The sequence below is a fragment of the Meleagris gallopavo genome, chromosome 14 (assembly GCF_905368555.1).
Source record: "Meleagris gallopavo chromosome 14, MGAL_WU_HG_1.1, whole genome shotgun sequence".
Classification (NCBI taxonomy): domain Eukaryota; kingdom Metazoa; phylum Chordata; class Aves; order Galliformes; family Phasianidae; genus Meleagris; species Meleagris gallopavo.
In genome coordinates this window covers 19,656,672-19,682,512 of record NC_139417.1, presented here as the reverse complement: position 1 = coordinate 19,682,512, position 25,841 = coordinate 19,656,672, and the positions used below count along the sequence as shown (strand labels likewise).

At 41.2% G+C, this 25,841-nt stretch overlaps 1 protein-coding gene and 1 long non-coding RNA gene across 2 annotated transcripts in view; one reads left to right on the top strand and one right to left on the bottom strand.

Moving 5' to 3' along the window:
- FGD5 (FYVE, RhoGEF and PH domain containing 5) overlaps positions 1-25,841 on the top strand; it is a 94,685-nt gene that overhangs the window by 41,921 nt on the left and 26,923 nt on the right. The window contains exons 4-9 of the mRNA XM_085235693.1: positions 5,979-6,037; positions 6,155-6,185; positions 15,337-15,482; positions 19,171-19,327; positions 22,026-22,113; positions 24,582-24,632. Of these exons, the coding sequence (XP_085091819.1) occupies positions 5,979-6,037; positions 6,155-6,185; positions 15,337-15,482; positions 19,171-19,327; positions 22,026-22,113; positions 24,582-24,632 (532 nt within the window). The remainder of the gene's footprint in view (positions 1-5,978; positions 6,038-6,154; positions 6,186-15,336; positions 15,483-19,170; positions 19,328-22,025; positions 22,114-24,581; positions 24,633-25,841) is intronic.
- The window catches only part of LOC146543449 (uncharacterized), a 99,578-nt gene that overhangs the window by 52,067 nt on the left and 21,670 nt on the right, over positions 1-25,841 (bottom strand). The gene's annotated exons all lie outside the window — the stretch shown is intronic.

The following is a 25,841-nucleotide window of genomic DNA, read 5'->3' as shown; positions in this document are numbered from 1 at the left end:
TTTGTGCCTCCTCTCATGTTACTGTCTTCAAGCAAGTGTCTTCAGGTAGCTCCTTTCTTCTAGCTACATTTTAAGGCTAAATATTCTCCCTGGTTGTTTCCCTTTGTTTGTCACTAAGCTCCAGCCCCCAATTGTTATGATACAGAAGAGGCCCAGAGATAACGCTTTCCCCACACATATGGCCAAAGACGAGGGCCTGGAAAGGAAGAGTGATTTTTATGTGGGATTCTTTGAAGAGTGAAAAAAAAATAAGTCTAATGCAGAGTACATATCAAAGTTGCAAGCATGACAGAAAGCTAGATGCTATTCTTTACATTCATGGTGGGACCACCCAGCATTTCAAGGGATTCACTGGGATAGTTTTATGAATGTACCTCCCTTTCTACCACCACATTAACTTATATCAGGCAAACCAAGGCCTGGGGAAGGACAAACATCTGCAGGACATACCTCCATAGGGAGTTGTGCAGCATGCTCTTCATGGTGGTGTGAAGGTTTTCTGAGAAAACTCATGGAGATGAAGCACAGGCTTTGGGTTATGTGGAAATGGGAGAGAGACAGAAAAAGAGCTGCAATTTAAGAATTAAATTCTCAAAAGTCTTGCAGAAGAGCCATGTAGATGGTTCTGTAACAACACTAGAACATGTTGCCTTGGACTGAACTTCAAGAGCCTTTTCCATCACACTGTTTGACCCAGACTGTACATCATATGGGTGCTAAGAAGTGTAGATCAAACAAAGCAAGGATTAAAAATAGCCCCAAGAGCAAATGGGAAGCATTTAGAGTGAGATCAACAACTTTCACCACAGTGATAAGGGTCGGAGTATTCCTAGACTGGATGCCTTTGGAAGAAGAAAGCACTGACTGGGGAAAATGGGATGCTAGGAATGTTGTAGTAGCATCAGCTATTTTAAGAACTCTAATAGAGTTAGAAATTACATATAGCAAACCCTACATTAAGCCAATAGGCAAAGGAACAATTAAAAATGCTTTCCTAAATCTGTCTATAAACACAGCAGGGAATTTGACCTGAGGAACTGAAGGGATTCTCAGAAGAATTATAAGAAAAGAGCATGATTAATCTATGTATACCTCTATAATCTATACTCGGGAAATAACACAAATCCTAGGGCAAGTAAATAAAGTCATAGATGGAGCATAAAAGACATTTCTTTGATGCAGAATACAGATCTGCCTGCCAGCTAACTTTATGGGAAATTCAAACTCTCTAGTTTCAGCCTAAAACCAGCAACCTGTTATAGGAATTCTGCCCTGCTGGCAAAATGGGGAAGTCTTTAGTGAGGTGGATAACATGTAACCAGGGTAAAAGGGCATAAAAGAAAGTGAATTCAGACCAGATGTGGCTGCATTTTATGTCAATGAAAAGACAAAGCACTTCAGGTCTTTATTGTATCAAAATCTAGCCAGACTGGAGGGGTACATGTCACTGTTATTTGGTGGTGTACTGAGGGACACAAAAGATAACTTCATACAAAAACAGTTTGTAATGCTGTGCTTCTGAGAAGCACTGGAGGTAGAGATGTTGCACTCTTCTCCCAGGTACAAAAACAAAAGGCAGTGTCCAAAAAAAGGAGTTCTGCAACCCAGTATAGAGCATGGAGGGTACCTGCACCACACACAAACAGAGGTAACACTAATTTCAGCCACGAAGATGTCATCACAAGGAGGGGAGCTGCTGTCTCATGGCAGCTGTACGCAAAACTGCCTTTGCTGCTCCTCATCCCTTTTCACTGGGTAGGCTTGGTTTCCAAGCTTCATTAATCATTCAGTTTTGCAAGTCTTTAACCTTCACATACATAACCCAAATATGTGTTGGAAGTGACAGATTCACGTTGCTTTGAGGAAGAACCAAACTTAGACGCCTTTCAAGGGACAGCTCTTGATTTACAGAATTACACAGAATCCCCAGGAGAGCTGCAATCCAGCACTTCAAGAAAGGAGCCTGGGAGAAAAAAGATGTTATTCACTTATTCACAGACCCAGCCTGAAGAAGTCACTTGTTCTTGTAATGCCTCAGTTTACTGTTGGCACCACAGTGACATCAGTGTGAACTGCTACCATAGTTCATAATAATGACAAAAGGGGCATTAAGAAGTCACTCAGCTCAGATGCTGAAGTTCGCACACTGCTGTAAGCCTCTCATAGCGACAGCAGCACTCTTGTGCTGTGCACCGTCCACCTACAGTGCACTTAACCTAAACATAAGGAGTCTGCAGAACAGCACACACACACACACGAAAATGCACAAATGCATGCAGTTTGTTCATATTTACATGGCAAGCCTGCGATGCATGCAGGAAGGGAGCTGCTAATTCGGTGTCTTAGCTAGTTACCCTGCTTTTGAAATGCAAAGGGTTATTTTCTCAGTACTCTGGACTTGAGTGCTTCAGCTCCAGTGAACGGTTCTTTTGTCTTTCTGTGCTGCTTTTAAGCTATACAATCCTATTCCAGGCATGGAGGCAGATTTATTAGGCTGGATCAGGACACCAGTCTGGTTCTTATGGTCCTACAAGCAGCTAGGCCAGCTAAACTGAAAGCAGGTACTGGGTTCAGAGAGGAATGACTGTCACCATCACCATAGTACCATTTCAGCAAAATTTGGCTGGTGAAGGCCCATTTCAGATGCCCTGGCATTGCTCAGAGCAAGTCTGAAGTGTATACATGACGAAGTGGGGAGTCCTCAACCCTACACTCAAAGAATCCCTACCACAAAAGAAGCTGATGTGCCACAAATGCACACTTCACTGCTTGCCCCTTCTCCCAGACACTTCTATCAGGAGGTAAAAAAGGGACATGAAACCCAAAGTTGTTCATTTGAACTGCCTAGGACTTTCTTCACATATGTGCTGTGTTAAGATCTACAAGCTTTTAGGTTTTTATGCTGTTGTTCTAAGCAAAATATTTCTGGTAGTGTGCTTCATTACACATTGGGAAACAGACTGTTGGAGGAGAAACTCTGAGCAAGCTGTGAGATATTTCTAGGCCTTAACATCTGTAAACTTAATATCCATTTGGAACAGGGCTGTAGAGCTTAGTTCATTATCCTCAGGAGATGTAATTGTGCAGCATCATCTTTGCCTTGCAAGTTACATTGATCAGCTGAGCTATAGCAGCTATACAACCTGGCTTTTTATTTGCTACATTCCTGGCACCAGCCTGTTTTTCAGAGCAGAGGAAATGAAAGATTATGTTATGCTCTGCAATTGTATATTGTATATTCCTAGCATTTTGTTGAGTGCTTGGATTTGGGGAGGATGAGATGATGAGGCTATGACACAAGACTCAGTGAGGCAGAAAGCCAGGGTCTCCACGTGGCTGCATGGTCTCCCTCTGCTAAGCAGAGGGACGCAGAAAGGCCTATAGTGCAGCCTCTGAAATGGGAACTGGGAAAGACCAACACCACAGAGTTGAGTGCAGGGAGTAAAGGTTACTGAAAAGCTGTCAGCTTGGTCATGTTATAATAATCACCTGGACTTTGTGTTAGAAACTTTATGGTTGAGGGATGTGCACCACCTCTATTCCCTATTCACAGAAGTCTGTCTCCAGGCACTGTTGTCAATCTCAGCGTTCATTTCCTAGTTAAACAAACAGCAATTAATTAACACAAGACAGGCAACGCCTCGAGACACTGTCTCCAACTTGTCTTAGACAAGCCACGTGACACTGGGGTCCCTGTGTTTTGTCTCTTAGCTAAGACGTATAAATCACAAGAGGAATTACAAAGCATGGCAATACATATATGCAAAAGTAGAATGGGCCTGGACCACTGGAGAAACGTACACAGAAATAAGCTAAAGATGCAAAAATAAGGTTTAGAATGGTTGAGATCAGCAGGGGACCTCTGGGTCCATCTGACCCAACCCCTGTTCAATCAGGGACACTCAGAACATGTCACACAGTTTCATATACAGGCAGCTTCTGAAAATATCCAAGGAAGGAGACTCCATTTCCTCTCTGGTCAGCTTGTGCCAGTGCTATGTCATTTGCACAGTGCAGATCTGTTTCCTGCTGTTTAGACAGAACTTCTTGTTTTCCAGTTTATGCCCACTGCCTCTTGTCCTGGCAAAGGGCACTGCTGAAAAGAGTCTGGCTACGGTCATTGTGTTTATTTTCTGTACATGAAGCCTCATTCACCTAACCCATCATCAACAGAGTTCTAGGACTTTTTCCCTCATATTCACTTTGATAACAACATAATCATCCTTGAGGTCCATCACCTCCAGAATGAAAACCCATGGAGGAGGAAGCCAGGGGTCCTTAGTCTCCTCACAAAGAAGAAGCATGTCCTTTGCTTACATGTGTAGTCAGACATTATTTGCAGCATACTTTGGCACTTTTTTCTTCTGAAATGGGCAGAGATGAATTTGCTTGTTGTCTGAGCATCAGATTTGAATTCCTCGCTTTTGTAATCAATACCTAAGGTTATTAAAAGAAAAAGAATCTTAAAAATATAATTTCTCTTCCATCACATATTCCTCTGTTAATTTATGGGTATTGGGTGGTGAAATCATATTGATTATGTTTTGGTTGACCTTGCAAGCGGGTTTTTTATGTTCGAAGTATCCACATGGCTGTACTTAAGCTTCCAGCATTTCAAGGAATGTTTCGTTTTTTCCTCATGATGCTTTCAGTTCACTGCAGGCAGAATGAACCAGAAACCTTGGGTGGAAAGAGAACAGAACGGGGCATCTAACAGCTCAGACACTACATTTCATGTGTCCAAAGGGACACCTGCATCCAAAGGGATTGCTAATGGGGAAAAGAGACAGAGAGGAGAAAGCCTATATTTATGTTCCCCTGGCTTAGACATTTTTACTGCTCAAATCTGCTATTACAGTGTAAATCTTAATTGTTTATCTGAATTATCAAACTTGATTTGGGAAGTCAGCATTTATACTACTTCTGAGAAGTCATGATTAAGCTTAATGTTCTCTGACACCGACCAGCCCTGTCATACAGAATCAGTGGAGAAGGTGTAACCACAAATTTCCCGCCTGACTGTTGTGCTAAGGGACTGCATTACATCTCCACAAGTTCCAGTCTCTCCTGGTTATGCTTTCAGAAGCAGGATTTGTAAGCAGTGGGTTTCCAGAATTGCTGACCTGGCACACAATGTCATTAAGTCTTGATACTAAACACATTTCCCTGGGCCCACTGTAGATCACTGAAGGCTAGTTTGCTAATTCAAAACTACTGTTTTAGTTTCCTATTTCAACACTGCTAAATAAGTCAAACTTTCTGTAGTAGATTCACTGTCAGTGAATACTTCCATGCTTTGTTCATAATGGTGAGTCATGACATAGGACTCAAATACCCTAATTAGCAATTTTCACCTTACAGCTGTACATTTTTCTTCTAAGGTTTTTAGATCTGAGATGTTTGCCAGTTAAAGTGGATGCCACTGAGATTTGAGACAGTATTCTCTGTGGGAATAATAAACTGTTTGTTTTCTGAAGATGTTTATGGCCATTTTCTTTAGCACAAAGTAAAGCTGTTTGCCTTCTTTGCTTCCGCAGGTTTTACAGCAGTCAGAACACTTTGGAATATGACCATTTTGATAAAGAATCCTCATTTCCATTTAATTGAGAGTACTAAACCCATGTTACAAGCCTCAACAGCCATGAAGCGGTAGCTTAATCGAAGTTAAGCACTTTCCGCTTCTCTGACAAATTCTGGACCTGTAAAAATCAACAGATATTTCCTGGATTTTTTTCCATAAGAAGACAGTTTTTAAAACTCAGCATCTCCCTTACCATTTGTTACATTGTAGTATGCTATTATTGTATGAATAGCAGAAATACTTTGTCATGGAGAAGACTTCAGGAAGAACAGCAAAGAATAAAAACATGGTCCATATCTTTACTGAAGGAATATGTCAGTTCAAATTGCTCTCTTATTCTGTTTCCCATCTTGGCATAATGCATCTCTTAATTGTCCCTGGGTTTTGCTGTTTACAGAAAGAAGGCCAACCCAGAGCTTCCCTCATCGCCCAGGAACTGATGTCTTCAGAAAAAGCGTGAGTTTACTTTTACAGCCTGTCTGTTGCTCTCTTAAAACTGAAGCTATGCAGTCCACCCTTATTTATTCAGCATTGGTTTGATGGCAATTAATAAAAGTTTGTGTCTTTTTCCAGGTACGTGGAGATGCTCCAGCTGTTACGTATGGTAAGTAAATCATTTTAATCATTGAAACCTAATTGTCATCTAAGAATCACAGAATCTTATCTTAGCTGTAATTTAGGAGACATAAAAGCATTGAAGGGGCTGAGATGAATTTGAGGAAGAATGGCTTACACCTGAATAATGCTTTTTGAAGCATTGTAAAGGAGTATGCCACTAATCTCCTCTTGCTACAGGTTCCTCTTGCTAGCATTTCTCATACACAGGGAAAAGGGCTGGCCAGCAGCACTTAAGGGGCTCTGAGACTGGTGTAATGTGCACAGTAGGTCCAGATCAAAGAAGGGGATGGTGAGGGTACACCCTGTTTCTTCAGAAAAAGTTAGACAGGAGCAGAGCTTTGAGACATGGGGGTTGGTTTCAATGGATTCACTCAGATTCCTATTAAGCTTCTTTTTTCTGATAGTGCAATTCCAATAATATTCAGTGTGGCCTAGCTTGAGATAGGGCAGCTGTACAATCTGGGGCTCACACTCTAACACAGGTAGTCACAATGAACAAAACTAGAGCTCTAGGCTCAGAAGTTAATGAGGCAGCACACACATGTCTATCAGGAATCACTTGCAATGCCTGTATTATATAAACTTGCTAGTGGCTTTGTTGCAGAAAATCTTCTTTCCCTGTAGCAGATCTGCCACTGCCTAGGTAGCAGTGAACACCTTGGATCTAAGTTATGAGGCAGTAGGGAATGACAGCCATCGAAGTGAGCATGCTTACCACTTGGAAAGAAATTCCCTGAGAAGGCAAAAAAATAACCCCAAGTTATCCTTGTGACTCTCAAGGGGAAAAAAGTAATGAGATCAGCACTGCACTGTTGCTTGCTCATTGGACCTCACAGGTAAGCGGCAAAAGCTGAAGGGCCTTCTCAGACGTTAGCAGCAGAGATATGAAGGAGAGCAACCTTAAATGTGATTAACATCTTACAGACAGCTGCATTTCAGCAAATGTGAAACTGCCCAGCTGGAAACCATACTTTTAGCTGCTAAGCTGGAGCCCACCATTGTTTTAAAAAACCGGTGGTAAATTGCCTGTCCATTTGTCTTATCTATCCCCATTTTCTCTGACTGCTACATAGCCACATTATTTGATATAGTGAAACATGCTTGCATACAGTTTCTGTGTTTCTGCAGCATTCTGGTTTAGAGATAGCAGTACTTCAACACGATCTACAAAGATGTTTTCAGGCAGCTAAACAAACAAAACACACTATAGAGAGTATGGTGAAAATGCTAAGTCATGGCCTGAAACAGTGATTAAGTACCTGGTAGGAAGGCAGGGCCAGCCCTGGGAGCTCAGGTGCATGCAATGTACCCGAGTGACTGAAAGGGATGGAGCCAGGATCCATCCCCTCCCAAACCTCATTTAAGGGTTGGCAGTGGAGGTAAAGGTACTTTGCTGGAGATTCATGTGTATCTGAGGTCTTCCAAGGTAAGCAGCTTTTTTTTTTTTTTTTTTTTTCTTTCCCCTTTGTTTTTGTGTCTACAGTTGTTGCATTTGGGCTTCTTCTTGTTTGCTGTAGCCAAAGACTTTGCTACTGTGCTGTTATTGCTGTGCTTTTCATTACACTGTGGCATTACAGGGACTTGATTCAATGACAGGAGTGCCTTTATTTTCTGGAAGAGCTAGATCAAGTTTAGACTGTTGTTTGCAGTGTTGGAGATGATGGCGAAGGCACCTTCAGCTCCACTGTGCATTTCTTGGAAGGAATCAAAAGCAAGCCCAGTGTTTCATTACTTGCTCTGCTTGGTACATTATAGAAAGCATATAAACTCAGGACTGAACCAGAGTACATGTATAGTGTGCTATACTGCAAAAAAGCATCTAGGAGAGGCCTCTCCTTTGCAATCTGTTCTACCTCTGGAAGGTAAGACTGGGTCTCTGACACATCTTGAATATCTTTCTATATAGAAATGTGCTTTATTGCAATTAGCCACGCTGTTAATGGCTGCACACCATTATGGTTCCTATAGTGCATGTTACTGTTAGGATGGCTTTCTTGCCTATGCTGTAACTGGTCCAGGAAAGGGATGCTTCAAGGCTTTCCCAGTCCCTTCAGGCTTTTGTCCTCTTCTGCTCCCTCTGGGGAATATAGTGAATTTGGCTCTGAAGCACGTGTTTAAGCAAAGTAGTTTAGGCATTTTAACAGCAAACCTATTCTTTGCCTGTAGAAATTACTTGGTAATAATAAGAAACATGACTTTTGTTCTTCCGTGCTTGTGGCTTCAATGTGGGGTAGGGGTTCTAGTTTATAGGTACAAGTTCCTGCTGTTCCCCACCCTAGGGTCTGTCCCTTTTTCACTTAGGTGTGTTAGTGGCAGCTGAGCTCCAGGCGTTACCCAGCCCTCCTCATCTGGTGCTCAACCATTGGTTCAGGCTGTGACCTGGCAATTCGTGTGCAGTCTTCAGGGAAATTGTCACTATTTTATTGATGCTCAATCATTAAGTTAGGATACTGGTAACTGTTAAGTTATTCTTCTATTTGAGTTGATAATCATTTTTATTTGGAAGCACTTGTTTGGATTCTAAATATGTTATAGTCCTCTATATACTGTCCAGATTATTCTACTGAAACCTGTCTTGCTGGAATTTTGTTGCTCTGCCTGCCCATCCCACTGGAATGCAAAGATTTTCTCAGTGTTCTGCATCTGCTCATTATTGCCTTAGTTCTAAAAGTGTTTTAAGCCCCCTTTTGGTTCTCTAACAAGATAAGTCTGAAATAAACCTTTGAATGAAAGCAGTAATTTGTGTAATTAAGCCACTCGGAGTTGAGAGGTGTCAGTTTCCCTGTCTCATTTTCCATTTTCTCAAGTTAGAAAATTCAGTCTCGTTCAAAATGAGCTTTTGAGTATAAAATTTTGATTAATGCTTTTTTTTTTTTTTCTTCCCTTCAGTGGAAAAGTATCCTTCCTCCTCCGTCACCAAATACATGTATTCAATTAGATATTTTCCAGGAGACTCAGCAAGAAAAATTCTCATAAGATTTGATTATCTCTGAGGTGGCTTTCTTAATTGTGAGGATATATGAATGGCACCTTGGTTAGAGACTGAGGGAGAAGAATGTTTTTACTCTTGACTGCTAGTTCAGACACTCCATAGTTCAGAAGAGGATAAAAATCTTTATGGGAATGGGATCAGGGATTTCATTTGTATTTTTTCATCAGGTGCCTTCTTTTCTCTGCTGCTGTTTGCATGACATTTAAATGCTGTAATGGCATTCAGAAATAACCTGCAGGTTTCTTTGTTGCAATCACATTCCATCACCAGCGCTTTCTAGATGAAAACGTTACCTTTCCTGCACCAGCTGCTGTTGGATCTTTATATTCACCTAGTGCCTAGTGTCATATTCAGAACACCTAGAGAAACCCTACTAATTTCACAATGTTCAAGTCCCTCAGACTGCAGATTATTGCCTGGCTGAAGCTTCCCAATACTTCATAGTATTAAAGGTTACGATGAACTAATTACTCCTTTCTACACATTTGAATGGCATTAGAAATAATCACATCAGTAGAAAATGTCACTTTGTTGCACACTCAGTGCTGGCTCAGGTCCCACTGGTGGATGTCACAAGTAATCACAAGTGGTCACAGAGTCAACAAACTGCCCTCAAGGTGCAACATCCTGCTCATGGCAAGCTAGGACCAGAGGTTTCCTCGTCAGTGTATCTCAGCTCAGACGCTTATCTCTGTTTCACCTTGCTCTCATTGCCACCTTTTTCAAGAAAAGAGCTTCAAGTGCTCATTGTCAAGTCTCAAATCCTGTCTTCTTAAATAAACCCATATGTTGGTAATAAAGACAAGGAACTAAATTGCCCTGTAGCTGCTTTCAGGAAGGAAAAAGCTTCTCAAGCGTGCTGCAGAAGCAGTTTCCCATCTCATTTCCAGGCTTGACTGGAAAAGATACTCATTCAGAATAACAGAACCTTTTTGGCCTTTCAGTGGAGACTTCAGTAAATTGGTTTACTGCCGAAATGATGGTATTTCCATACACCCACTCTGTTATTGAACTGAAAGAGTGGAAGCACTGTGTTATCTCACAGATTTGGTATAAGTTGATGTGGTAGTAGTGATAATAACCTAAGCAGTTAGCTGTTACTTGCCCTGCTTAAAGGCAGTGTTAGCTGAAGCCGAGAGCTAAGAATTCCATCTGGAATGGACAGATGGGACTGGTGGGTCCTGGCAGTCCGAACAAGTCCCTAATCTCTTGTTACCAAGTTAATTAGCTTTGCCTTTGTCTGCTGTATCTTGTTTTTGTTTGTTTTTTGTTTTTTTTTAGTTGTCCAAATAATGTAGATTGCACTTCCCAACTCTTTCTCAGTGCTTGGTTCTAAACAAAACTCTTGCAGATTGCTTTCTAATATTTCACCCATCATCTCAGAGGAATCTGGGTTATTTGCTTTCCTTCAGCCAGTTCATTTCCAATTTATTAAAAGTATACAGGTCAAAGTTAGTGTGACCATGATTTAATCAAACCAAAGTGGACTATTTAATGTAAAACATGGATCCTCAGTGAATCATAGTCTGTGAGCTGCTTATGGCTAAACATTGCCAGGTTTCACTCCTCCATCCGTCATCTATGTACTTTTAAACTTCTTAATTGACAGAAGTCAGACTCATGAGAAATATTGTGGTAAGTCCCGGTGCAGCCTAGGAAAGATCATAAGCTTGTCTCTAAATGTTCAGAGAACAGATTTTGAATTTTGGGTAATAAGCTTTATGATAACTAGATCCTGATGAGGGGAATATACTCAACCTGTCTCACCCTATTTCAGGGCCAGATAAGAAGCAGCTTGGCACCCTTCAATGCACTGTGCAAGCTTAGAGGTTTCTTTTTATCAAGCCCCCAGTTATTTTCACAGTGCATTTGGCCACACCGTATGTAATGCAGTGGAGTAGGAGGCCAGGAGATGATCTCTGAGTAGAAAAATCCAAATGCCTTTTCCTAGAAACTCAACCAGGAGATTTACACTTTCAGTAGTTTTTTTTTTTTTTAAAGCAAATAGCTTTTTTTTTTTTTTTTCTGGAGAACTGGCTGCTGTAGGCAGAGAGACAAATTTTTAATACATCTTTGGAAAACTTTAGTTTCAATAACTCACTGTTTACAGAGTAGTATGGTTAAAAAAAAAAAAAAAAAGGAAAAAAGCATTCACAACATGAATCTCTGGTCTGGTTGGGCATTGAAGCTGTTCTTCACACCAGATTTTGGACTGAAGCAGAGCTCAGCTGTGAAGAACAACTCAAAAAAAAAAATAAAAAAAAATCCTTGAGGTCTGTTCCAACCTCAACCATTCTATAATTCTTGATATGAAAAATCAAAATAATTAAAAAACAAAATCAAACAAACAAACAAAAAGCCTGAGCAGGGCTCTTAACACTAGCTCTGCTCTGACTTCATGCTTGGGCTTTATATGTGGTTATGAGCTATCTGAGCCTTCAGGAGATCACCAAAAGCCCCCTTTGGGACTCTTTTATTGAGGAAGCACTGTTAGTGTATCCATAACAGAGTATTTCTATAATTGAAGTTCTTTTCCTAAGAAAGCCATGTTCTGTAAGTCTTGTGGTCTTGTCTATAGACCAGATCAGTCTAGATCTTGTCATATCAGTATGCTCCCTCCTGACTTCATAGTCAGTGGGCATATGTATATTCAACTAAGTCTCTACTGAAGTGTTAATGTTGAACTTGAAAAAAATCTTAGCCAGTTCTTTTTTACTTTATGACTACTGGAACGTTTGTCCTTGTTGAAACACAGTAGTACAGCAGTTCAAGTGATCATGTCAAAAACAACCAAAACCTGCTCCAGATAAACTATCTCTTCCAACTGCAGACACAGAATAAGCGTTCACTTTAAAAGACTGACTGACTTACACAAGCTGGATTCTCATTTGTCACAAAAAAGCATGCATGTATAGAAGTGATGTTAGAGTCTGCATCTTTCTTGGGCTTCATAGACTGTGTTCTTAACTTGCATGTCTGAGCATTTGATTAACCTCCTATATAGCCTTGGTGGATCTCTGCCATTCCCAAAAAAGCAGCCTGCCAGTGGTATGTTCACTGCACAGAAGCTTAACACATGTTAGAGCTGTTAGACAATCTCTTCAGCACTAATCATAGACCATGGCTGTAGCCAAAAGTTTCTGGATGTTTCAGGACGGTTTTGGATGAAACCTACAGTGACAGATCTGGTGATTTGGAAGTACTGCTGTTAGTGCTGCCCTGATCTGATGGGAGATAGGGCCTTCTGCATATGGTGTGCAGTTGTACTGACTCTTCTGGCTGAAGATATTGTTTAGATTCCTCCACCCGTTTTATTTGGAGCGGTTTTTTATCCAAAGAGTGTTTTGTGGTATGATGAAGAGCTGATATGTGGCTGCAGCTTGTAGAGTCAATCTAATGATCTAAGGTAAAAAATATCTAAGTAATCAACACCATCAGGCTAACATCAGCGAAAAAATACTAACATAGCTTCCCTACTTAGCCCTAAGAGTGACCCAACTTGAGATACATACTGGAAGAACCAGCTTGTATAGGCTGACTAGCAACAAGGTAGAACGCTGCAGTCCCCTAGACTTACTGCCACATAAACACAAGAGAAAATCAGATAAGGACAAATGGGATTTTTATAAGGCAGGAAGCTTTGCAACCTGCTGGTTTGCAGCTGCTGTGCCAAAACAAGTCACCAGTTTTCAAATCTCATAGTTAATGTGGTCCCTCTACTGAATCTTTGGTTATTTACTCACTTTTTCATTCACACCTCTACCTCATTTTTCCTCATCTCATGCAAAAACTCCAGGCACTTTATGGCTTATTGGGATTCAGAAATAATTGGAAAAAGCACTCACAAAATGGGTTTCTGAGCCATTCTACAGGACTGCTCAGTTACTGCTCTTATCACAAAGTAGGATGCACTTAGGTTTCTAATTGTTCACTTATTTTCACAGAAAAACTGAGGTACAGATTTTTTACCCATGATGGCCAGACTACCAGAAATGGGAAATTCAACTCTAAACTCAGCTGACATTGGTGAAACGCACACCTGTCTGGCTCAGTTTCAACTCCTTATAGAGAATACAAAACATAATTAAGCCTGTAATAGTGCTGCAGGACTATCCTCAGACAAGCACAGGATACTATGCTAATGCTATTCAGTTAGCTGCACCTTACAGAAACACTGAAGAATCAGGTGCTGGAATTACTACCACCTCTTTCTATTGAAAGAAAGGTCCTGTTTTGGGTTGCCAGATAGGTATGTGAAGATAAAACAATCAGTTTACAATGTCCTAAGTCATGGGAAAGGTGGCCAGAATCCACAACAAAAAGCTAGGCCTCTGCATAGCACTGGCATTCCTGCCTTGCTGTGTTGCATGTGCAGTGCCTTACACCCTGCTGCCACTGTTTTCATTCAGACCTCCATAAAGCCTGGCAGATCTGGATGCCTAAGATCCTCTTGCCACTATAAAGAGGGGATCTGTCTGGCAGCGGGAGGCAGGGGAAACATCAGTGTCTAGAAGGAACCTGGAAAAAGGCAGAGCATCACAGCAGCCAAAGTTTCCTGAAGTATATCCAGGCACCAGTCAGGGCTCCTTCAAAGTGTGAAGCAGGGAAGATGGGTTCTACAGGAATCGGGATGTAACCTGAAAACTTTTCAGCATCCAGAGCTCTAGATGAGGGAGATTTTAAGTAATCATTTGAACAGAAACAAATGCTGCCTGCTCTTGGAATGATTCTCTGATGCCTGGAAATCTATTACAAACTATGCCTGCAATTTCAGATGGGTGCCTTATTCCTAATTTCCAGGTCTAAACTGGGAAAACATTTTACCATGCACTATTAAGTGTTCTATTATGTACCAGAATAGAATAGAGTAGAATAAAATAGTTCCATTGAAAGCAACCTTCAAACACCTAGTTCAACTGCCTGACCACTTCAGGCTAATTGAAAGTTAAAGCTCATTAATGAGTGCATTAGATAAATGCCTCTTGAATTCTTACAGGCATGGGGCATCAACCACCTTTCTAGAAAGCCTGTTCCAGGCTTCTGTTCCAGACTTTTTTCCTAATATCCCGGCTGAACCTTGCCTACCATATCTTTGTGCCATTTCTGCACGTCCTGCTAATCAGCTCCCAGGGAGAAGAGATTGCCACCTCCCTTCTCTGCTTCCTTCCTCAGGAAGTTACAGAGAGCAAAGAGGTTGCCTCTTGGCCTCCTTTTCTCCAGACCAGACAACCCATGTGTCTTCAGCCTCTCCTTGTAGGATGTGCTTTCAGCTCTTTTACTAGCACTGCTGCTCTTGTCTGGATGCTTTCAAGAATCTTAAAATCCTTATCAGATTGTGAAGACGGGAACTGCACACATTATTTCAGATGAGGCTGCACCAATGCTAAATATAGCAAGAGAATTGCCTCTCTTGACCTTCTGGCTGCTCTGTGTTTAATGCATGCCAAAATGCAGTTTGTCCTCTTGGTTTCCAGAGGACACTACTGGTTCATGTGGAGTCTGCTATTAACCATCACCCCAGCTCCTTTTCCAAAAGTGGATACATCTTAATATTGAGGAAACTATGTAATTTATTAACCATTTCAGGGTGAAATACATGTGCCAAATGATGAAACAAGTCTCAGTTAAGTTTTATATGGAAAATGATTTGTGCCATAGCTTAAACTTACAGCTTCTTTCTCTCTTCACGTTTGTATCTGGAGATGAATGATGTAATTTATAGTACAAGATATGTAGAAGTGTTTTTTCTTTCATATTGTGGGTCTGTGAAGTGATGGGAGATTATCATCTTTCATTTTTTTTAAAAACTATATTTCTGGTTAAGAAACTGTAAAATGAGATCAGCTACACCTAGAAAAGCAGGAAAAAATAGGAAAGTAAATAAGGTAAACTCATTGCGTACACAGCATCTGATGGCTTTACCAGGTGAAATGTTCAGTTTTGGATTGACAGTGTTGTGGGATTTATCTGCAAATGCATATAAACAGTGGATGCAAGAAAATGTGTGATGATCTCCTTGCTCTACTGCAAATGATCTATCACTACTAATAGTGTATCTTAGAATTCCCAGAAAGTGTAGTTCAGGAGTCTGAAAATTGTAACGATAACTTCATAAAATCTCTTAAGTCTGTGTTGTTGCTTGCAGGATTTATATGAAGGTATCTTGAAAGCACTTGGAGAAGAAGATGAACAGGAAGTAATTGAACTCAAGAAGGGCTTAAGCAAGCTCCCTGAAATGTATGAATTGCACCAAGAGATCTTGGGAGAACTGGAAGAAAGAGTCCTTAAATGGTAAGTAATTAATGACATGGTTGGTTCAGCTGTGGGGTGACCTCATTGTAGCCTTCCAGTTCCTAGAAGCAGCCCACAAACAGGAGGGGAGTCAACTCTTTACAAGGGTAGATAATGGCAGGACAAGGGGAAGTAGTTCTAAGTTGAAGGAGGGAAGGTGTAGGTTGGATATCAGGGGGAAGTTCTTTACCAAGAAAGCGGTGAGATGCTGGAACAGGCTGCCCAGAGAGGCTATGAATGCTCCACCCTTGAAGGTGTTTAAGGCCAGGCTAGATGGGGCCCTGGGCAGCCTGGTCTAGTATTAGATATGGAGGTGGTTGGCCCTCCATGCAGCAGGAGGGTTGGAGCTTGATGATCCTTGAGGTCCCTTTCAACCCAAGCCATTCTATGACAGCCTCGACATACCCTCCTCAGCCCATTGTTTTCTTGGCCCCTCCCCATCAGAGGCTGGGATAATTGCAGGAATGAAGAGAAGCTGAACTACTGTGGCAGATCTTGCATACAGGAAGGAAGTAAACATATAGACTGTCAGGCCAAGAAACTAAATACTGAAACACTCATGCAGTGCATAGCCCATGGTTCTGAGATGGCCTCATCAGTCAGTGTAAGGACAGCCTGCTTCATGTGCGTTATCCTCTTGCCTTTGTCTTGCGAATTAACTCAAGTCAGTTCAAAGTCTTCACCAAGAAGCTTCATACACATAGCTGTGGAAAGCATTAACAGCTTTGAAAATTTGAACTGATCCTAAAGAAAATTCTCCACTTGCAGAAATCTACACAGTAAGTGTATAGCTCTCAAACAAGCGCACCTTGCTCCCAACATCAACATGGGACTGTGCACAGACTAAACTTACAAGCCAAGCAGACACTGCTTGTCTGCTGAGGGACTCCAGCTAAGCCAAACATCCTTACACAGAACAAAGCCTTTCCATTTTGTAAGCAGTGTTGGTTAACTGGGGAGGTCTTGGTTGACTGGAGTGAATGTGACACCCACCTGCAGGATGGGCAAGAAGGGAACTAAACACCTGTCTGACCTCAATACCAGGAAAAGTTATGGAGCAGATAATCCTAAAGGTCATCAGGCAGCACACAGTGGACAACTGAGTGATCATATGCACCCAAACATTAAATTAATGAAAGGCAGGTTCAGCCTTAGCTTCATCTCCTTCTATGCCAACATGAACCACTTAGTATATGAGGGAAAGGCTGTGGATGTGCTTTTCCTTGCTCTTAATGAAGCTGTTGTCCAAAGCATTCTCCTGAAGAAAGTGGCTGCTCATGGCTTATCAGGTTGCACAGTTCACTGGATGAAGATCTGGGGCTGGATGTCTAGGCTCAGAGGATCACAGTAAATGAGGCTGAATCCAGTTGGTGGCCAGTCATCAGCAGTGTTCCCCAGGGCTCAGTCTTGGAGCCAGTTTTGTTTAACGTTTTTTGTCAAGTATCTGGATGTGCCAGTATGTTCAGTATGTGTCCAGTATCTGTATGTTATTAGATGTATCCTCGGGAAGTTTGGAGATAACACTGATTTAGGCAGGACTGTTAATGTGCTTGGGGTAGGAAGGCTCTGCAAAGGGATATGGATAGGCAGGACTGATGGGCTGAATCCAACTGTATGGCATGTGTCGGTCCTGTACTTGAATTGTAACGTCTCCATGCAGCAGTACAGGTTTGAGAGAGAGTGGCTGGAAGATTGCCCATCAGAAAAGGACTTGGAGATGCTGATTGACAGTCAGCTTAATGTGAGCTATCTGTGTGCCCAAGTGGTCAGAAAAGCCAATGGCATCCTGGACTGTATCAGAAATGTGTGGCCAGAAGGACAAGAAAAGTGATTGTCCCTCTACTCTGCACTGGTGAGACTGTACTTCAAATATTGTGTTCAGTTTTAGGTGCATCACTGTCACTGCAGGAGAATATTGAGTTGCTTGGGCATGTGCAAAGAAGAGCAGCTAAGGTGGCAGAGGGACTAGAAAACAAGACTGAGAAGTAGATTAAGGAGTTGGGTTTATCTAGTCTGGAGAAGAAGCTGAGGGGAGACCTCATTGTACTCTACAACTTATCTGGATGACCACTGCAGCAAGAAAGGTGCTAGTCTTTTTCTCAGGTGACTACTAGTAGGACATGAGGAAACAGTCTCAAGTTGTGCCGGGGAGGTTTATGTTGGATAGGAGGAAGAATTTCTCTATGGAGAGGGGAGTTGAGCATTGGAAAGGGTTGCCCATAGAAGTAGTTCAGTCCATGTCCCTAGAGGTATTTAGGAGATGTTTGGACATAATACTAAGAAGCATGGTTTATCAGTGGGATTCAGTAGGTCAGGTTGATTTTTGGACTTAATACCTTCAAGATCACTTTCCAGCCTAGGTGATTCTGTGAGAGAATAAGAACCTGCCTAGAACAGACGACTCCAAATACCATTCAGCTGAAGAAACATCTGACTTAATCCAGCCTATCAGACTCCCAGAATGCCAAGCTTTAGTCTATCGAACTCCCAGAATAACAGTGTTTAAGAAGATCACCTCTGAAGTCACAAGCTGACTACATCTACAGCAGCCAGCACAGTCCCTTGCTTAAGCTGATCTCCTCTATGACAATCGATGCAGCCCCAAGCTATCATGCTAGGTTCCAGCAGGCAGCGTCACTCTTAGTGGCTGATTCCATCCCTGTGCTGCATTGAGTTAATGAAGTCAGTTGTATCAGGAGAATTTTTCAGTAATGGCCCTAAATGCAGTGTGTGTCTCCTTATCAGCCTTATAATTTCAATTTGAATCACAAATTCAGGATGAGGAAAAGAGAAGGCTACAGAGAGCTGTATATTGGTTTGTGTCCAGCATAGGGCTGCTATGAATGGTGGAAGGACTTAAAAAATAAATAAATAAATCCTATGATTTATAGAATCTTAACACAGAGATGCTTCTAGCATCTAGAATGACTCGTGCCTTATAGAAGTCATATCCTTACTCTAGCAGCATGTTGACTATTCCTCAAGGCAGAAGGAACGCAGATGAAATGCCTTAAGCTCCTCGCCCCACAGCCACTGTGGTATGGGAGGAGAAAAGTGGGTCGTGATGCCTCAAACCAATAGAATCACATATGGCATAGGGCTGCACTCATACAGGTTCCTAGGTCACCACTGCCCATTAGGTGTACAATAAGTCACTCCTGCCTGCGCTCCACTGACATTCTGTTGCCCTGATATCCCCAGGAACTCACACTTGCCTCTTAACTATGACACTACTACTACTCGTGTGACATCAGATTTTTATCCTCTTTTCTTCTTCTTCATAAATCATTCAGTGTTGTGTTACTGGGTACTGAGGCAACTAATGGTGGGACAGTAGTGAGCAGGGGGCATTGATGGAGAACTGAAGATATGATATTACAGCTGAAGACATACTCCCCACAACCAGTTCTCAAAGCCCTGCAGCAGCTGAAAGGTCTCCTAAGAGATGAAGAAGCTGTGTCCTGAAAAGAGACATCCTGTCTGCTACAGACATACAGTTGTGATGGCACTGGCACAGCCCTTCACCAGTCTCTCACTGTGCCTGATCTACAGCAGATCGCTACTGTGTTTGTGAAGGATTTCATATTTCCTGCCATTTAAGCTAGTCTTTAGCTGCCTTTGTGGGTCTGATGAATAGAGCTGCTGCAATGAGAGAGGTTTTGTTTACCTTTTCTTTCTGTGGCTTTAGGGAGGAACACCAGAAAGTTGCTGATGTTTTTCTCTCCAGAAAATCAAGACTGAATCACCACACAGCATATATTATGCAGTTTGACAAGAATTTGGCTCTGCTAGATGAAACCTGCCTTAAGTATTCCCAGCTGGCTACTGTCATTCAGGAATTTGAGGTAAGGCCCCCTTATTTTTCCACCTGTGTTGACACATGGCTGTGCCATGGGACTCACTTGAGGTAATTTTTTAATGCAACTCCATCAGTGTTCACAGATGGTAGAATGGGAGAAGACCTCTCCTCATGTATCTTGATAATAGAACTGAAATGGGATGTTCATATCTGCATCTTGTGCTTCTGTGTCTGCATCTGTTGCCCACACATTCTTAAATGTATACAGAATATATGTTTGTGAATCTACAGACTTGTGATCACGTTTTGCTGAAATATATGCTGGTAGTAGAATAGTTTCTCATTTATATATTAACATATTAATTTGAACACAGCCACACTGGGATTTACTATATCTTCTCTCACTGCACTTTGCATCATTTTTATTCTGGGCCTAACCAAAATGAAGTTAGGGTTAGACTGCATGAGTGCTTAGCTCTTAGCTGAGGTTGATCCACAACATCTTTAGAATTGGATTTCTCTCCATTTTTAAATGCCTTTTTATGCTTCCTCTGCTTACAGAGGATCTGGTGACAGTTAGACAACTGAACTGCAGAAAAAGACACCAGCTCCTCTGGCCAAATGCAGGGTTCTGTTCATCCAGACTCCTTGAATGATTTATAAGTTTTGGGCCTGTATCAGTAAGCAAGAAACATTTTCCTTTGTCTTAACTCAGTTTGTTCCTGTTGAATGACTCAAAAACACTATCAAGATACAACTGACAAACTGAGGCCATGGTTCTTTATTATATTTTAAAGTATTTGCAATATAGGCAGCTCATAATTTCAAAAGTGTAAAATTATTTGTCGGTGGAAAAGTTTAGTTGGATGACTAACTCTATTAAGATGAAATGGTCCAAGTCATGGTGCTACAATGTGTCTAGAATCCATGTTTCTTTTTCTCTTTATCTGGTAAGACAAGTAACAATGATTACTTGGGTAGAAGACGGCCTGTGAAGATAGATTAGTGATTGGTCCTTAAAAGTTATTTAGCCTGCAGCATATGTGAACTATTTAAAAATAGCAATTCATTTCAAAAGACATTTGGAAGTCAGCATTTATAAACAGATACCTTGCAGTTGCCATAATTACTTCCTGTTAGCAGGTGAGAGGAGCTCTGATGGCTCACATTGCTCTGAATCTGGAAAATGCAGGTTTTCTACTGACAGCCTGTGTTCCTAGCATCCCTCCTGACCGCTAGGCTATGAACTCCTGTCTTAACTATTAATCCTGGAGACTGGCTCTTATTTCTAAGAAAGTAGATGCAGCCTCTCCTAGGAAGAGCAAGATGTTACTTTAGAATCAGTAAACTTTGTTACTTCTTACCAATTTGCATGTGTGCATGCACGCAAACACGAGAGAGGTGTCTATCAGACCTTTGCTATCACATTTTTAAAAACTTGACAACAGTTAACTTTCCAGTCTAACAAAGAATCAAGGTCTTCATCTTGTTTTTCTCACCTATGACTTGAGCAGCTAGGGTAATGCATTAACATTAAACATTTCTTCTGCCTGGGAAAATACTGTCTCTTCCCAGTCCTTACACAGTTAAGTTTCCTATTTTTCCTTTTGCCCTGTCCACTTTCCCAAAGTGGCAATGCTGCAGAAACATTAGTCAATGAACACTGAAACCCCCAAAACTTGAATTGCTTTTGGACTCAATTTTCATAAAGAACCACCTGGGTTTTGTGCCATTCCCTCAGGGTCCTGTAAACTTTGTTTTGTGGTTCCTCTGGAGATGTGGAGACTTTAGAAAACTGAATTTTGTGGATTGCTGCTGGTTTTGCAGCAGTGTTGAGACACTTCACAGATAAACAGCAAACTTTCTATTTTAACTTGGTATCTGTTTAATCAATGGATATACAGATGGTATAGATATATATCCAGGAGCTTGGCTAATATAATTTATATTGGAGAAATAAGAGAAAGTCACTCACCCTGTCCTGGGCTCACGAGATGAACTCCTGATGGAGCAGATCTCCAGCAGAGATCCTTCCCCACTGGCAGTCGGCTCTTAAATGGGTCTAGGATTGGTGGAGCCAGGCTCCACCCCTTCCTGCAGCACAGGTGAATTGCCTTCACCTGTGCTCCCATGGCTGACTCATTGCTCGCCTCAGGTGATCAATCAAAGGTTCAGGCTGTGATTCAGCAGCCCCCATACAGTATCTCTGTAGTCGTAAGCAATAGGTTGACTCTAAAGGGGAAAACTAAATTGGAAAGTGCTACTTTTCCATGTGTGTATTAAATCAGACCACAAGTTCTAACTAAATCACAGGAAGATGCTTTGTTGTATTTTGTTTAATTCCATGACTTGAAATAAGGTACTAAAAAGTTGGAGACAGAAGAAATTTTCAGTAAAAAAAAAAAAAAGCTTGTTGATATCTGATACTTCTGACCCTTCATATGCCATCCTAAAACCTTTACCTTCTAAACAGTTCTTACTTTCCTCCTCCTTCCCTCTGAATCCAGACAATTTGTGAGTGATGCCATAGGAAATAAATTGTTAAAAGTATTACCTTATAGTTAAATTACCTGATAGTTAATAAATGCCCCTTAGCACTTGGTAAACTGTGAATGATTCAATGGAATTCTTGCATTCAACTGTTAGTAAACTTTCAGGGTACACATCAGGTGAAGGAGATGACAGCTTGCTGCTGAGCTCGCACATCCTTGATCTCTGTTTCTTCTCCCTTCCCTTGAGAACAGAAGAGCTGTGGTGGAAGCCCACAGAATGTGAAACACCAGCTTCTGAAAGTGGTGCAACGTGTCTTCCAGTATCGTGTGATGCTCACAGGTCAGTAAAACAAATTCATTCTCAAAGGTACTCAATGTGCTACATGTGGGTGCCACAACAACTAAATTAGGGCTGGAGTAGTATGGGTGAGAATTCCTGGGAACTTCAATGTACTTAATACAGGATTCAGGTAACATCAGGGAGCCTGGGAATGAGCAGGCACTTCTTCAGCTCAACCATGCTTTAAAGATCACTAAAAAGTGTATGCCAGGTTTTTTAGCCATTCCTTCCTGCCTTTCCCATTTCCTGAGTCAGGAGAGGCAGAGTTCAGGAGCCTCACTGCCAGCAGGCGGGTTTGATTTTATTTATATCAGTGGCAATTGTCAGAGGTAATTGGGCACAGCAGTCACTGGCAAAGGAAGGCACTCTGCAGTGCATGCTGCATGACAGTGGCAAGCACCGTCGCCTCCTACTCAATCAACAAAGCAGCTGTACCCAGTACTGTATCCTGAGCCCTGTGTTCAACAGACCTAAGGTTAGTGCTAAGTTTAAGTCAAGATTCCAGATCAATTTCTCCACTTTCTAGGAGACAAATCCAGATTTACATCAACAGTGTATCAAAAAGTATCAATGAATCTCAGCCTTGTGAAGTTTGTCAGATTTAAAAAAAATACATATCCATACACAAAGATGGAGAAACATCTTAAGAATATGTATGTATGTGTAGAGAGGGTTGCTAGATGAGTTATGTGTGGAACAGTAGAAAGGAAGCTACGAATCTTGCTTATACTCAACTGCTGGTGAAAGAAAGGGCATGTAAAAATGCATCAGAGCACGGGGCCATATGAATTTTTATTCACAGCACATATTAGCAGCAGCTCCATCTTGCTCCAGATACTTTGATCAGGGATGCGAGTCATTTTCAACAATTGATTTTTCCTTTTTAGTAGCAGCAATGAATTCTGGACGCCAGCAGGACTTTTTTTTCTATCTGTCTAGCTTTCCTACAGTAAGGGCTACTTCCTAGACTGAAGGTACCTAGCTGTCTCATGTGATTCTTATAGTCTCTTCAGTGCACGCACACAAACACTGCATCTTAAATGTGCTCTTCATTTCCCTTTCAGGAATACCCCCATCACACTCCCAATTTCTCTGTCCATTTCCGTGGTCTGTGAGGCAAAATGCAAACATGAAACACCGTTTTGACTCAGCTGGAGTCTGAGTGCAGCTGCACTGATGGGACATTCCCTCCATGCTTGAAGCAACTTGAGTTCCTCCCTGTGCCCTAGTATTGGCATTAACTGGAAACATGAAAGGTTTTTTGTGCATCGGAATAATTCTTGCTGGTTCAAGATATTCCAGGAAATCAGCTACTTGGTTACTAGGACTGTGTGGGTCTGGAACAGGGCAGTCCTTCACATCCTCTCGGCAGTGCAGAGAGAGAAGAAAGGGAGGTGGAAAAAAAAAAAAATGCAGGTGTTTTTGTGTGTGCATAACTGTCTGTTCCTATCAGATAGGGAAGATTATTTCATCAGGATATTGGTTGCTAGTTACTGTACTTGAGCCAAAAAGAGCTACCCACTCAGTTAAAAGTCTCTAGCCAAGGACTTGCAGCTATAAAAAGTAACATTAAATATTGCCTGATTACACCAGACAGCCCCTTCCTGCATGACTGAGTGCAGGCAGAAGCTTTCCTGAACTCATGAGAAAGCCAGGCAGTTATTGGAGCACCAGAGAGAGGATCAGCCCCAGAGAAAGAAATGCGTATTGGCAGGATATTCAAGAGAACACTTATATGAGTAACGCCATTCCCAGCACATAGGCCTTTTTCTCGGTTGTAGAACTTAAGAGCTTGGTTTAATCAGATGAATGAAACATGTCATGGTTATGCTTTAAAAAAAAAAAAAAAAAAGTAGCACTCTATTACAGCTATTAAAGGCATAAAGACTCAGGAAAAGAACAGACTACATACATCAAGTAGACCAAAGAAGGTAACAGGTAAAAGTTTGTAGATGATACAAACACAATTCCTACAAATGTAAGTCCCATTGTATGCAACTTACAGAACTTATTTTCAGAATGTGATGGAGTTCATTAGTAATCATCGAACTCTGCATATACAGAAACAGTTTCTTTCCTGTACTGACAGAATTCATATAACACATTTCCTATTAATATATGAAATGTCATTACAGCCAACACCATTTATTTGGAGGGGAAAATAGAATTCATGAGAAGAATAATTATTTGAATTATTTGTCAAATAGTGTTACTTAGCAATTATCTTGGCTGAAAAACAAGGAAATACTGTTGTTGTTCTGTTGTTTATGCCGAATTTTGTGGTGAGTCCAAGTGTGAATCAGTTCTTTTGCACTGATTTTTTTCAAGGCAGAATACTATCAAAGATGTTTCACTTTGGAAAAAGGCAATATAAATCTAACTATTTGGGAATAGAGCAGTATAATTTTGCTAATCCAACTACAGGTCATATGGATCTGAATTTTGATTTGTTTCATTATTTTCTACAGATTACTTGAATAATCTTTGCCCTGATTCTATGGAGTATGAAGCCACACAAGGTAAAATGAAATGGGTAGAACAAAATCCTGTTTCACTAACTCTGCTTCTAAAGAGGTGCCAGATCTATATTGGAAATATATAGAAGGGGGTTATTTTTTAAAATTTATATTAATGGGTTAGATATAAGGTCTACAGTAATTCATTACTAATTTAAATGAATTATTAAAGGCAAGAACCCTATCTTTTTCAGTGAAATGAGTGGACTTCCAGTAGTTCTGATGTGACTAACTTACAGAAGAAGAAATGGTCATGTATACAGATGTGGTGCTGATATTTTAGTTCAGCCTCCATCATATGAAAAACGCTAGTCCTCTTTGTCTCCATCCATGCTTGGCCTGGTCATTGTAAATCCAGTTGGGATTTGTCCACCTACTTGTTTGTACACCTACTTTACTTGAGCATCCTCTCTTAGACCTTTGGAGGCACCCAGATTTGAACTATATATCTGTATACTATATTATTTAAGACTAAGTAAACCCAACGTGAAGTGCATAAAAATCTGTTTTGCTTAATGAAGAACAAATCCTGAAGTGCAGTTGCCAACACCACCCTTCCTAACACATCAGATGGATAAAGCAGAAGTCTCCTACTTCCACTGAAGTCAAAGGGAGGTTTAGACTAGGTATGAGTGGTAGTACTTTCCAGGCTGAAGTAAGAAGGATAACACTATGTTGAGGAAACCAGTTTGCCTCTCTTCTAGTGTGAATCCAAAGCAACCCACATCAAAAAGGACTGTGACTGAAGGTCAGTCTGTTAGGACCAATAGTAGAGTCTCTCACAAAATGTAGGACCCTAGTCACTGACTAGGTACGCTGGCTTTAGCAGCAATTTAAGCTGATGTTCAGGCTCTGTAGCTACGTTTGCCTATCTTGTTTGTGCTTAGTGCATGCTTGTCACATTCCTGGCCAGCAATGGTTCAGATACTCCCAGATTAGGCCCAAAAATAGGTAGGATGCCCTGCTCCACAGGAAAAGAGATTTGAAATAAAGATCTAAACTGTTATACTGTTGCCCTCAGGCCAGCTTACAGTGGAGAATCCAGATATTAATTAATGTCACCACTTCATATACACTTGTCATTGTCAGAAAAGCATGACCTATGCTCTCCCTTGGCAGTAAGGGAAATTAAGTCACCTGGACTGCCATACTTTTAGATGGTGAAGCTGGATTACACAAATCTATCCCTACCACAAGCTTCTACTTTTGTAA